Source organism: Cladophialophora immunda (assembly GCF_000835495.1).
Source record: "Cladophialophora immunda strain CBS 83496 unplaced genomic scaffold supercont1.4, whole genome shotgun sequence".
Lineage (NCBI taxonomy): Eukaryota > Fungi > Ascomycota > Eurotiomycetes > Chaetothyriales > Herpotrichiellaceae > Cladophialophora > Cladophialophora immunda.
This window is the reverse complement of record NW_015622544.1, coordinates 5,453,578-5,465,381: the sequence shown is the minus strand read 5'-3', so window position 1 is coordinate 5,465,381 and position 11,804 is coordinate 5,453,578. Positions and strand designations below refer to the sequence as shown.

Below are 11,804 nucleotides of genomic sequence, written 5' to 3'. Positions count from 1 at the left end.
AACTATCCGCGACCGCCATGTGTCTAGATCGAGGACAACCCCCATCTTCATGGCGATGCTAACCTCTGCGGCCCCAACTCACACACTACGGTCTCTCTACTTGTAAACGACGAGGAGTGACTGCTCATGCCCCCTCGACGGCGCAAACCTCCCCGCGCAGGCGCCCTGACCGAACTGCCGCCGCTGAAGATCATCCGCTCCATCCTCCTCCTGCAACTCTCATACTACGCGACGGCATTTGTGCTGATACTGTTCACGACTTTGGTTCTGGGCCAGCGATTTTCTTTGAACTTGATATTTGATTGGAATAGCGTGCGCGGGGACACGACCGTCGGCTGGACCGTGGGCTTCTTATGGGTTGTTGACGGCTTTATAACGTATGTGGCAACCCCCCCTGCCCTTTAGAATATCTAACGGGTACATTGAGCTGACATTTGTGAAGAGTAATACCAATCCTTCTCCTGATTTCCCGCTCGAAACTTGTCCCCGACTTCGCCCTGACGATCCACTTCATCCACCTCCTCATAACCTCCTTCTACACGGGCGGCGTTCCCACGAATTTATTATGGTGGAGTCTAGAGGCCTCCAGCGCGATATTGATGATTACTTTGGGGGTCTGGGCTTGTCGGTATCGGGAAATGCAGCCTATATCTTTCGGCACTCCGGCGCCCAAGAAAGCGACTGGTCAAAATGCTGCCAACGGCTCCGCAGAGGTAACCGTCGTTGATGACCATGTACGAGGCAGTCCGGGAAGGGGCATGAGGAATGACGCTGGTCCAAGCTATGAGATGGTTAATGTGAGAGGAGACCAAAATGTATAATTGAACAAAGACATATGAAACAAGCCTTTTCGATCAAGCGGTGTTGCCACCCATTGGGCCCCTTCAAGCCTTCGCCCGCAAGCAGAGACAAGTTCCCTTGGTCTGTCTGGGCTTTGATCGAGAGCAATCGACGAAGTCATGTTCACTGAAATGGTCGGATCGGAGGAGCCTCTGTCTGTATTGGCTCCATGTGGCTTGGATGTCGGGTGAATCCACTATATGGCAGAACAGACCTTGGAGCAAGCTGGCGGCCAAGTCCAGAACTGGAGAGAGGTTCCTTGGATGGCCGACTCCAGAGTCAGAACGTCCCCCGCTTTACATCGGAATCCCGAGAGACCATGGGCAATGAGTTGAAAGGCGACAAGTGGAACACCGTCTCAGGGGCTCGGAACAACGGTGCTCAACTTTTGGATTAATGGCTTGTTGAGCATGGGAAGATGGAGAACACGACCTTTGGAGTAAGGACTACGAGTAGGTCTTGGAGCACGGCGGTCATATTCCTCCTGATATCAGCATCACCGACCACATAGAGCCGAACGAGCATCTTTCTTTTGGGAGCTTGCCAGCCCCAGCATTCCTGCGAGTTTCCACCCTCTACGAGGCGGCCGTCCCAGTATATCCATGGAAATCGGCCCCTTCCTCTTTCAAGATCTCGGCCAATTCGAACATCTGGAAGCTCTCCTCCATACTTCTCTGTCCGGGTTGCCATCCGAGCTCCCTTAATCTCACCGCCCTGCTCCGACTGTTCAAACCTACCACGGCGGCGGAATATTCCCCAAACAGGTCACCCCATAAGTCCTCTGGAATGGTCTTTGGCGTGGGATCTTTGATTTTGCCCGCCTTGTGGAGGCCCTCGCCAATCATCTCTGCGACTTCGCGCCACGAAGCCTCACGCCCGTTTTCGCAGAAAAAGTATGGGTTGTCCATGAACTCCTGGGCCGGGGCTTGTTCCATGTGATGCAGCAAAGTCACATACGCCTGCGCGAGATCGAGCACGTGGATTTGTGATTCGACCGCTAATCCCTTCCCCAGATGTCCCGCGAATCCGTGCTTCATGGCGAACCGGGTGAGGGTCGGGATCTGGATGGTCAGTCGTCTGTGTTGAGGGTTGTACCCGTAAATCAACGGTGGGATCATGATGGCGATCTTGGCCTTGTCGCCGATCTCCTTCTGGTATTTCAGAATCGCCAGGTCAATCTGTCGATGTGGCGCATCGTCCGGCACGGAATCTATCTCGGCGCGGTTGTTGTCGTGATAGACCTTGTCGCCCTTGAACTCGCCGCGCGCATTGTCGGCCAAGACGCTGGTGCCGGACGTGTGGATGTATATCGTCGACTTCCCCTGCCGGGCACGCTCCGCCACGCCCTCGCAGACGGCCTCGGCGCTGGGTTTGTGGTCCGCGGTCGCGGTGTGGAAGATGATGTCGTTCTCGAGCGCCTGCGTCTTGATGAAGGTGGTGTCGTTGAGGTCTCCCACCACGGCCTTGGCTCCGGAGAACTGGATCTGTTGACCGTGGGACGCGCGCCGGACCAAGCCAGTCACATTGTAACCTTCTCGCACCAGGTGGTCGAGGACATTCCAGCCTATGAAGCCTGGGCCGACGATGAGGACATTTTTGCCATTCGACATGCTGTTTGTGACGAAGGATTTGAGAGGCCCTTGGTAACGAGGACTGAGCTATTACTTTGGTAGATCAGATAAATGGAAGAGAAAGGGTTGTCAATCAATACAAAAGCGATTCTAGAATTAATTTTTCAATCTTCCTTTTGCATTGTATTCATCGCTATCGCTTCACAATACACCCGTTTTATTTTTACCCCCTTTCCCCAATGACGTCAACTGCGCTGGAAATGACTTCAGCCGATCGTCGTGGCCCGGAGCTGGAGCTGGAGCAATGCAAGGCACGGAAACCAGGGGGTTGATCAATTGGAGCATGCGTGGACGGGGCTTGCTATCAATCGTGGAAGAGGAGGTTGCTGTCGAGAAAGGAGACGGACGTCCAGGACGGCTGGTTAGTCCTTGGGGGATTTACCAAGGCTTTTGGCAGCCTCGGCTCACCTCACGGCAGCGACTCGCCGGACTCGAGGGCTTGTTCATGTATATCGTCTCGTCTCGTCTGGTCTCTGTCGAAGCGCTGCGCCTTTGGCATCCCCTCCACCAGAATCTCCCCGTACCAGAAGCATGTCAGGTGCTGTGCCCTGTGTATATCCCTGACCGGTCTCTCTCACGCACTTTCCCGCTCCATGTCCTCGATTTCCCGTCGTCATGATTCAAGGTGAGGGGGAGGGCTCGATGTGGAAGGGATAATATCGCTCGCTGTGACGAGGGTTAAGAGATGCGAAGGTGTGATCCAGCCGGTGTGTTGAAGGAGGTGGATACTCAGGGAGTATTCTGGAGCGCAAGTCATTAAAGATGGGACAGTTCATTTCCGGGCCTTTGTTTTGACTGCGTGGACCCCCAGCACATGGCAGATTAGGTAGCTGTCGAAAACAGGACTTTTGGTTTGGAATGAGGATGAGGATGAGGATGAGAAGGACGAGGACGAGGAAGGCAATACAGAGGGACCAGCATTGAAAGATCGAGCGTCGACATCTGGACTCGCCCATGCGAAGGAATCCAAGTGTCCTGATCAGCAAGGGAGTGAGTGGCAATGCAAGACAATACCAAGGGAGTCCGGATCAAGTTTTCAAGCCCCTTTGAAAAGGCGTCCAGGTGTCAAATGCACGGCACCGATTCACCTGTGGGAGTCGCCTCACAAGCTTCCAACATCGATGGCCATTTCGCAAGCAGCATTGACTTGTAAAGAGGACACCAATGAATGGCTCGGTGATATGGGGCGCGGTATGAATCAATTCATGGGTCTTCATACATGGCAAGCATTGGACCTAGGTACAGCGAACAATGATTCTTGCTGTAGCGAATATAGAGAAAGGCGTGCTCTTACCTACGTATGTAACTGTATATACATTCTCAGCATTGCGTCCGCCCACCACCAAAGGTGCGGTCCAAACGTACCCACCCAAATAAAATCACCTTTATCATGTTTCTCTCTCCAAAATCTGCCACACAAAGACCCCCTTACCTCGACGAGGGCGAAAAATTCGAAATTCGAGCGAACCCTATCCAGGTCCTGTGCCGGTCGAACTGGCACCCGAACCAGGAGAGACAGCAGGACCTCGGATTTGAACCACACTTCGAACACGCCGAACGGATAAATAGGGTCTGTCAGGTCGAACTAACACCGGGTTAGCAGGCGCAGGACCTCCCCTCTGCCCATTTCTGCCCCTTCTGCCCATTCTCCCCCTTCTCCCCCGTCACCTGCTCCAGAAAAACCAACCCGAAAGGGCGAGTTTCGCTTAACGCGAAGCAGAGTCTCAACTCTGCTTCGTGGTTGAGTTTTTGCTCTTCTGTTTTCCATCACCCATAGATTCCTGGGATGTATCTCCAGTAGGATCAAAGCAGACAATGCATAGCACTATGGAGGTCTGTCTGATGAATGCTGCTGCAACTCATTGGCGCATGGACATATCGTAGCTGTGAGAATCTGCTCACGTGCCCTACGGAGCACAACGGCAGCCACAAGCTCCTGTTCTGATTGATGAACACGTCTCTGTCCTCGAGTACCTCGTACTGGGCCGGTCTCGTCACCCCCATGTACGCAATTTCTCTTACAGACACACGGCACATTCTCGTTCATCCAGTTGTGCCGCCACGTGCAGTGGAGGGAATGGCAAATCAGGGACTGGCGGCAAGGACTCTCGACTTCTGTTATCGGTGCAGAGCGAAACCCGTCACAGTCGAAACGGCAAGAAACGGCAAGGAACGACCCCATCCCGTCTACCTGGTGAATTCCTGTGAAGGAGGAGCAGCAGCTGTATCGGTCGAGAGTCCATATTGGGCACCAAAGTCCCATGATCCGGTTAGGCTGCGGGACAGACATGGTTATTGTGCGGGCATTGGACTCGCAGGTTTCGTTGTCGTCCAGACTGGCCTGGACTGTACGGCGCATTTCCGGAGAGAGTCTTGGTTTCCTGCCTAGAAGCCACCAACTCCCTGGCATCCAGCAGGCCGCTTCCCAAAATGTCCACTTCGTCGAGCCCCGGACGTTCAGAGCTTGTGCGAAAGGTATTCCAGGCGCGACTGATGTGATAACGAACCCCAAGCTCTTTCCCCTCACAAGGTATCTGCACTAAGTCTTTAACGATGTGATGGGTTTGGGGGGCCTTGCTCCACCGGACGTCCGGCCAGATTGAAACGGCTGTTGTGCGTCGCATGTGAAAGTGGTTGCGGGAGTCTGCGGCACCGAGGGGCGTCCTGGGCGTTGCTATGAGCCAGCCATCAAAGGTATGTTCGCTTGCGGATAGCTGCCTGTACACACTGCCTTAACTGTTTCACCACCCTCCGTGGTCTCAGACCATATGCGCCGCGGAGTCATTGGTGGGCGAGGCGAGGCGGGTCGGGGAGCCAACGGGTTTGGGCGCGACAAGGGTATACAAACCACTAGTCGGCTGTAGTCAAATGCGGAGTACAACGGCATTGGCCTCGAGCAGTACCTAGGCGCAAATCCATCCTCGGGTGATAGACAATGCATGCCTAAGGCGTTGGGTTAGCTTGATCGCTTGGCCTGGCAGAGTGTCTCCCACTGCTGTTTCAAGGATGGTGTCGAGCTCGGGCAACCATGGCCAATGCAAAAATACCAGACCATGTAATCCCCCCCAGTAAAATGTACAACCGGGGGTTCTCCAGGGATAGCACAAGCCGTCGTTCGACTTCCCTGTTCAGAGTTCGCCAACGTGGACGGGATCAGATAGTCAATGACATGGGGGCGAGAGACCGTTGCGTTTCGAACATCAATGGTCGATCCGAAAGAGGTGCGGATGGTGTGAACGGCAACGTAGCACATTCGATAAAGGTCTAGACGAGCCTCGCTTGTTCCGAGAAGGAAAAGTGACCTGGACTTTTGTCTTTTTGCAAATCCTGCCACACTAGTTCTGGCGTAAAGTCAAAGCTGAAAGAGCAGACAGGGGGACCAGTTCATGTGGAAGAACATGGGGTATCAATTCGTGAAGTGACAAGGAACAAGATATGCAAGGCCAGGAAACCGGACCAGATAGCTCCCGCTCTATCCGAAACCTGGAAAGCCTGCAAAGGGATTTCCCCCAGGGAAGCCTCCGCCACCAGTTGAGAACTTGAACTGCCTCTGTCCGCCGCCGCCGCCACCGCCAGGGAATCCCTGTTGGAAGAAAAACTGCTGGCCTCCTGCGCCAAAGGGGCTACCTTGGAAGGGGTTGCCACCCTGGTTGGCCATGGGATCGTTGGGGTCCTCGCCATTGTCGAATTTGGCCTTCAATTCAGGGTCGCTGAGGACTTCATACGCCTCATTGATCGATGTCATCTTCGTCTCCGCTTCCTCTTTGGATATCCCTCTCGCAGCGGCCTTGTCCGGATGGAACATCTTGGTCGCAGTGCGGTAGGCCTTCTTGATGGTGGCTTCGTCAGCATCACGAGAGACGCCCAGGACCTTGTAATAGTCCTTGGTTTTACTACGCTTCAGGGCGACTTGCGCTTCGTGCAATTTGGAATTGATCGTCCCCTGAGCGTCAGGGTGATTGTCCCGAGCCGTGTTGAGCGTCGAAATTGCAGCGTCGAAGTTTTCGGCCTCCATGTGTTTCTGCGCTTGGTACAACAGTCCATGAAGAGAGCTGGGTCTCATGGTGAGCACTTCGGAACAAAACTTGCCGGCCTTGTTCATGTTGTTCATCGACATAAACGCTTCACAGGTCTTCTCCAACATGTTCGCGTAGAGATCCGAGGGCGCTTTTGCATGTATAACGCCCTTTGCACGGTGAGCCTCGACATAGGACTTGAGTTCCGAGAGAAGCCCAGGCTCATCATCGGTACCCTTGCCCACCAGCACCTTGCTCCCGGAGTTGAATTGCCGTTTGTCGAAAAGCGCCTGAACCTGGTCGACTTGCTTCAAAATGCTCTTCTCTTCCCTGAAGAGAGATTTGCAGGGTTTCGAGTCCGGATCTGAGTGCAAGCATTTCTTGACTTGGTCCATGCCCAGTTTCGTATCTCCCAGACTGTAGAACAACATGGCCGAAATTTGTAAGTGTGGCTCCACTAGGCCCGGATGGATTTGGAGGACGTGCTGGAGGTCACTGATACCCTCTTGCACCTCGCCACGCTCAAATCGACATCGAGCGCGTAGCTGTCGCAGTGACAAGGCCGTTCCTGCGGTCATGATGGCAATGCCTGCTTGGTTGATACATGCCTCCCAATCTTGCTTCTTTTCCGCTTCGACTGCAAGATAGGCTGCGCCCTCTGCCTCTTCGAGTTGGGCCAAGTCTGCCGCTGCTCGATTGCCTAACGCAACATAATCCTGCCGCGCCGCAGCCCAATCTGCATTCTTCGCCTTGATCTTGGCCCTCTGCAATAACGCCCCTTCGAACCCAGGTTTTATTTTTAACACATTATCGAAGTCTGCGCTTGCCTGCGCATTCCTTCCGAGAGATAAATAGGTGATTCCCCGTTGGAAGAGCGTAAGGTAATCGGAGGAGTCCTTGGAGACTGCTGCATCGAAATATGCGAGGGCCTCACTGTTGGCTCCACGAGCCCGTGCAGCCTTACCTGATGCGATCAACGAAGAGAGGGAAGCGTCCGACGGTATGTCGACGGCATCGACCGCACCGAGGGATGTGAGGTACAGCCCGAGGAGGGCAGCGAGCAGGCCGAGTCGTTGTAATGGAAGAATCATTGTAGCATAGTGTGTGAGGGTGGTTGTTGTACAGAGGGAAGAAAGAGAACAAGTCTAGGGCCAAAAGCAAAGGAAACAGACAAAGAGACGTGAAATGAGTGAGTGAATGTGTCGCCGTCGAGGTCGTTGCGGATTCCTACCAATCTGTCCTCTTAATGATCGTAGATTCTCAAAGAATCCACAGCCACATTCCCATCAGCCACGGTCATCCGTGATTGGCTGAGTTGGCGGACGCCGCTTTTTGACCACCTTGTGGCGGAGGCTGCAATGTGATCTTGACAATTGCATCTTGGGACATGACTTGCACCCAGCCCATCAAAAGGCAACCCACTGCTTTGTTCACCGTATCATTCGAATATAGCATCGACATTCATTCTTGCTCCCGCACTCCCTTCTTCGGAGTCATGAGCTTTGCACACGCACAGATGATGCAGTCATCATGCCTTCCGCGATAGTAAAGACAAATAAGACCTCGACCTCAGTCCTCCAAGAAGGCTCCCCTCACCGCTCCCGTCGTGCCTCATTGCAGGTGTTGAATCGAAACATCCATCAGGTTATCCTGGGAAATCTGCTGTTCGATGCGTGGTATTATTCGCCCTACCCTGACAGTATCATTCTCCCACAACCAGGTGGCGGCTCAGCAACAGCAGACGTGAGAAATGGCCACTCTCACAGCCATCTGGGAGCATATCACAGTTCGATAAGGGGACAGGAGCCAATCTGTCGCCTCCTCCATGTTTGCCCGTGCTGTTTTCGCTACACGCCCCTGAAAGAACAATTCATCCAACACCTTGATCATCACCGCCATCTCCGCTCTCAAAACCTTGAACCAGACCAACCTGTCCCGCAATCCGCATTCAAAGTCTACGAATGGGAAGGGTATGCGGTCTGGGAAATAGACGGTGAGAGGGAGAAACTCTATTGTCAGAACTTGAGTCTGTTCGGGAAGTTGTTCCTGGAACAAAAAAGTGTCTTCTTTGATACTGCGGGATTCAAGTACTATGCTTTGACATACACGAAGCCTGAAAATCCCCCATCGCCAGTGTCTGCGGCGACCAAGACCCGAGGACAGAAACAACGAAGCACGTCGGCGAATGCGCTAGAGGAAGACGACGCGCTCTACAGTACACGTGTTTTGGGATTCTTCTCCAAGGAGAATCTCTCGTGGGACGCAAACAATCTCGCGTGCATATTGATCTTCCCTCCTTTTCAACATCGGCAACTAGGTCAACTGTTGATGGCAGTATCGTACAAGCTTAGCGGATGGGAATGGGAAGGCGGGGTAATTGGCGGTCCTGAGAAGCCCTTGAGTGCAATGGGCCGGAAGTCATACCTAAGGTTTTGGTCCGAACGCATTGCGCGGTTTCTGATGGGCCAGACCGCAGATGCTGATGCACAAAGAGTTTTCGACCAAGCCAAGGCCAATGGCAGGAATAGAAAGACAGTTCAGCCGAGAAAGGAGGAGATGACGATCAAGGAAATTGGGGACAGAACCGGAATGCTGGGAGAGGATGTAGTCGCTGCGCTGACGGAGATGGGTCTGTGCAAAGTGATGGTGCCCAAAAGGAAGAAGGCAAAGTCTTCCACGCCTGAGGCGAACGGGATCGCATCCGCAAGTCTCGCTCATGCGGCGGAAATTGACCCTGAGGAACTGGCAACAGTGGTCATCCATCGCTCGAAAATTGTGGAGTGGGCGGAGAAGAACGGCGTTGACCTGAGAAGTCCCGTTAAGGAAGAAGGATTCCTGGGCGAGTGGGCACTGAGTGATCATGCTGAATCCGACAACAACAGTCGGAATGCCTCTGGCGAGGAAGATAGCGAAGCTTAATGAATGTGCCTATTCATGCAGGAGGATGTCCTCGGAGAAGGAGTCTCCCAGTGTACAGAAGCCCCAGCTTGCTGAAGTGTCCGATTGCGGTTTCAAACCACAATAGTGCTGTCTCCTGTTGGCCAGTATCGTCGAGAGTGGCCAGTAATATAGTATGATATTAAGCACCAGTAGTGCAGGGAGATGGAGAGCTGCGTGCCGGATGTGCGTACCGGGTGCTCGTACCCCGTTCGGCACCAGCCCGATATAGCTGCCCGGTTCTTGTTTCCAAACGCATTGTCGATCCAAATAGGGCGCCACTGCCTGTAGAGAGCAGCCGGACGAGGGGTGAATAAGCTGGGACGGGGCCACCAGGGGCCCTTCAGTATACGTCGTAGTCGTGAGCGGGATTCATGGCGCAGCTGTGCTCCATTCCTGAATTGTGCTGTGATCGGCAGTGTTTATTTTCCTTTGGGTAGGCGATCAACATTTGCTACCTGTTCACAGACTAGTGTGACGAGGTTGGCACTGATCCGGGCCGGTTCCCTGTATCCTGCGAACCCTGCTAGGGTTTGGGTAGTCAGTTGTGCCTCTGGAACATAGTGCCCTTACAGTGGATGACGATGATCACCCGCAAGGGCTCCGTAAGTTTGTGGAGGGTTTCTTCCAACGTCGGACTTCGCAGTGAGGTGGAATGACCTTTGCGATGATCAGCTCAAGATTGTGCATGATCCTCGAGGATAGGAGAGAGTGAGGGGTGCGAGCAAAGCGAACCCGATGCAAGATGCAAACAGCGAGTCTTTGTGCCAGTGACCTGAATGGGTTACACGACAGTGTATATCACCAGGGCGCAGTCACAAGCCAAACGGCTTGGAATCTTGCCCTTTCCTCACGTTTTGGACCCTTCATTTCTGGTAAGTTTTTGGGTTGGACCCTTTCGCACATCCCCCGAGCAATCAACGGCCTTCCAGGGATCGCACAGGCTGCAATCATCTCATTACCACAGGTTCGACTGCCCACAGTAGTGATGGATCTCAATCGAAAATTTCGACAGAGGCATTCTCCACATAACTTTCGAAGACGTCATGGATTCTGATACACACTCGAGACACCAGAAATCCCACTCACACATCTTTTGCCCGGATGACAGTTTACCGAGGGTGACTTTTGAAGGAGGGGGGATAGGATCGATGGTTCGGGTTGTTTGTTTGATTAGCTCAAGCTTGCGATTTCTGAGGGGCTCGCCTCGAGGAGTAGCCTGGGGTCCGAGTCTGTCAGGTCGTGCGTGACTCGTGAGGAGCGTCGAGAGCCGAACTTCCAGATTCCCAAAAGGCGAAAGGCACCAGACTCGAAGTCTGCATCCGCGGTAGTCGGTCTAGCGGCCAAACTGTTACGCGCAAAGTCGCGATTTGTCCGTTCCCCTGCATAATCCCCATGCTCTACCGAATGCAGCCTTTAGGCACCCGGGACCAGGGTAATAGCGGAGGCGCGAAACCATGTCGGGTATCGTGTAGCCAAGTTTGGCGCACAAAAGCCTAAAGCATCCCTGCAAGCTTGCACAGAATTTTCTCCGGCGGCATTCCATCCCAGGCACTTTGGCGTGACGACTGGTGCATTGACCTGCCCAGGGTGGGAGATGGCCGCCGCCGCACCACTCTCGCCGTGAAAGCAGAGGTAGGATTTCAAGCCTGATGATGCTCCTCAACCAGTTGTTTGGTGTGTGATCGGCCAAGGATCTTGACAAGGAAGTCAAACGTGACTTAGGGGATTGAAATCTGCTGGAGTCAGCCCATGGCCCAACTCTGTTTGACGCGTCTGCCAGAGTTTGTGATCCCGGTCGTGTCTTGAAATAGTTGCCTACCCTATACCCCGTGTTTGCCAGGGGACAAGACCTCACAGCCACGAGGGGCGAAGACATGTCTGATATTACTGATCGGCCAGAAGTAGCTGCAACAAGCCTCAATATGTTCCTTGTGATGAACGTCATCAGTATAGGTGCACCCACGCATTGGAGACTGGACTCCACAAGCTGGTGAAGACTGAATCTGGTATGGCTAGGTAGCATTAGGCATGGCAATGGAAGGAGGATGATAGTGATGGGGAGTCGTTTCCGGCAGCTTTCACATGCGGTTCTGCACAGGAGAAGGGCCGTGATGAGCTCTCGTCGACTCGCCAGCCCTAAGCCTGCATGCTGGGTCAGTTAGGTGAAGCTAAAGTCGAAAATTCTGCGTCAAAGCCGACTGGATGGGCACAGAAGGAAGAGGCTTTAGGGCTTGAGGCTGCATGTTAGCGAACCAATACTGCGGGCTGCTTGGTGGGCCTCCGGCATTCCCTGGTTCAGGTCGGGTGATTCCAAAGCTGGGCTGCTCTGTCGAAAACCGCTAGTATTATTGACGATGAATTGATCCTTAGCAAGAGA

At 53.6% G+C, this 11,804-nt stretch overlaps 4 protein-coding genes across 4 annotated transcripts; 2 read left to right on the top strand and 2 right to left on the bottom strand.

The window, feature by feature from the left end:
* Nucleotides 1-126: 126 nt before the first annotated feature.
* On the top strand, nucleotides 127-821 carry PV07_08210 (uncharacterized protein; the record flags this gene model as incomplete). Its single annotated transcript, XM_016395353.1, has 2 exons — nucleotides 127-377; nucleotides 443-821. The coding sequence occupies 2 exons, from the start codon at nucleotides 127-129 to the stop codon at nucleotides 819-821; spliced, it is 630 nt and encodes a 209-aa protein (XP_016248772.1).
* Nucleotides 822-1,415: 594 nt separating this feature from the next.
* On the bottom strand, nucleotides 1,416-2,450 carry PV07_08209 (uncharacterized protein; the record flags this gene model as incomplete). Its single annotated transcript, XM_016395352.1, has 1 exon — nucleotides 1,416-2,450. The coding sequence occupies one exon, from the start codon at nucleotides 2,448-2,450 to the stop codon at nucleotides 1,416-1,418; it is 1,035 nt and encodes a 344-aa protein (XP_016248771.1).
* Nucleotides 2,451-3,667: 1,217 nt separating this feature from the next.
* PV07_08208 (uncharacterized protein) lies at nucleotides 3,668-7,714 on the bottom strand. The gene has a single exon (XM_016395351.1). It carries the CDS (start codon nucleotides 7,576-7,578, stop codon nucleotides 5,944-5,946), a length of 1,635 nt encoding a protein of 544 aa, XP_016248770.1. The 5' UTR covers nucleotides 7,579-7,714; the 3' UTR covers nucleotides 3,668-5,943.
* A 164-nt stretch (nucleotides 7,715-7,878) lies between these two features.
* On the top strand, nucleotides 7,879-9,540 carry PV07_08207 (uncharacterized protein). The gene has a single exon (XM_016395350.1). The coding sequence runs from the start codon at nucleotides 8,018-8,020 to the stop codon at nucleotides 9,404-9,406; it is 1,389 nt and encodes a 462-aa protein (XP_016248769.1). The 5' UTR covers nucleotides 7,879-8,017; the 3' UTR covers nucleotides 9,407-9,540.
* The last annotated feature ends 2,264 nt before the right edge of the window (nucleotides 9,541-11,804 follow it).

Bases quoted from the DNA above. Each gene is read 5' to 3' on its own strand.
- PV07_08208 (XM_016395351.1), bottom strand. From the start codon at position 7,578: ATGATTCTTCCATTACAACGACTCGGCCTGCTCGCTGCCCTCCTCGGG.
- PV07_08207 (XM_016395350.1), top strand. From the start codon at position 8,018: ATGCCTTCCGCGATAGTAAAGACAAATAAGACCTCGACCTCAGTCCTC.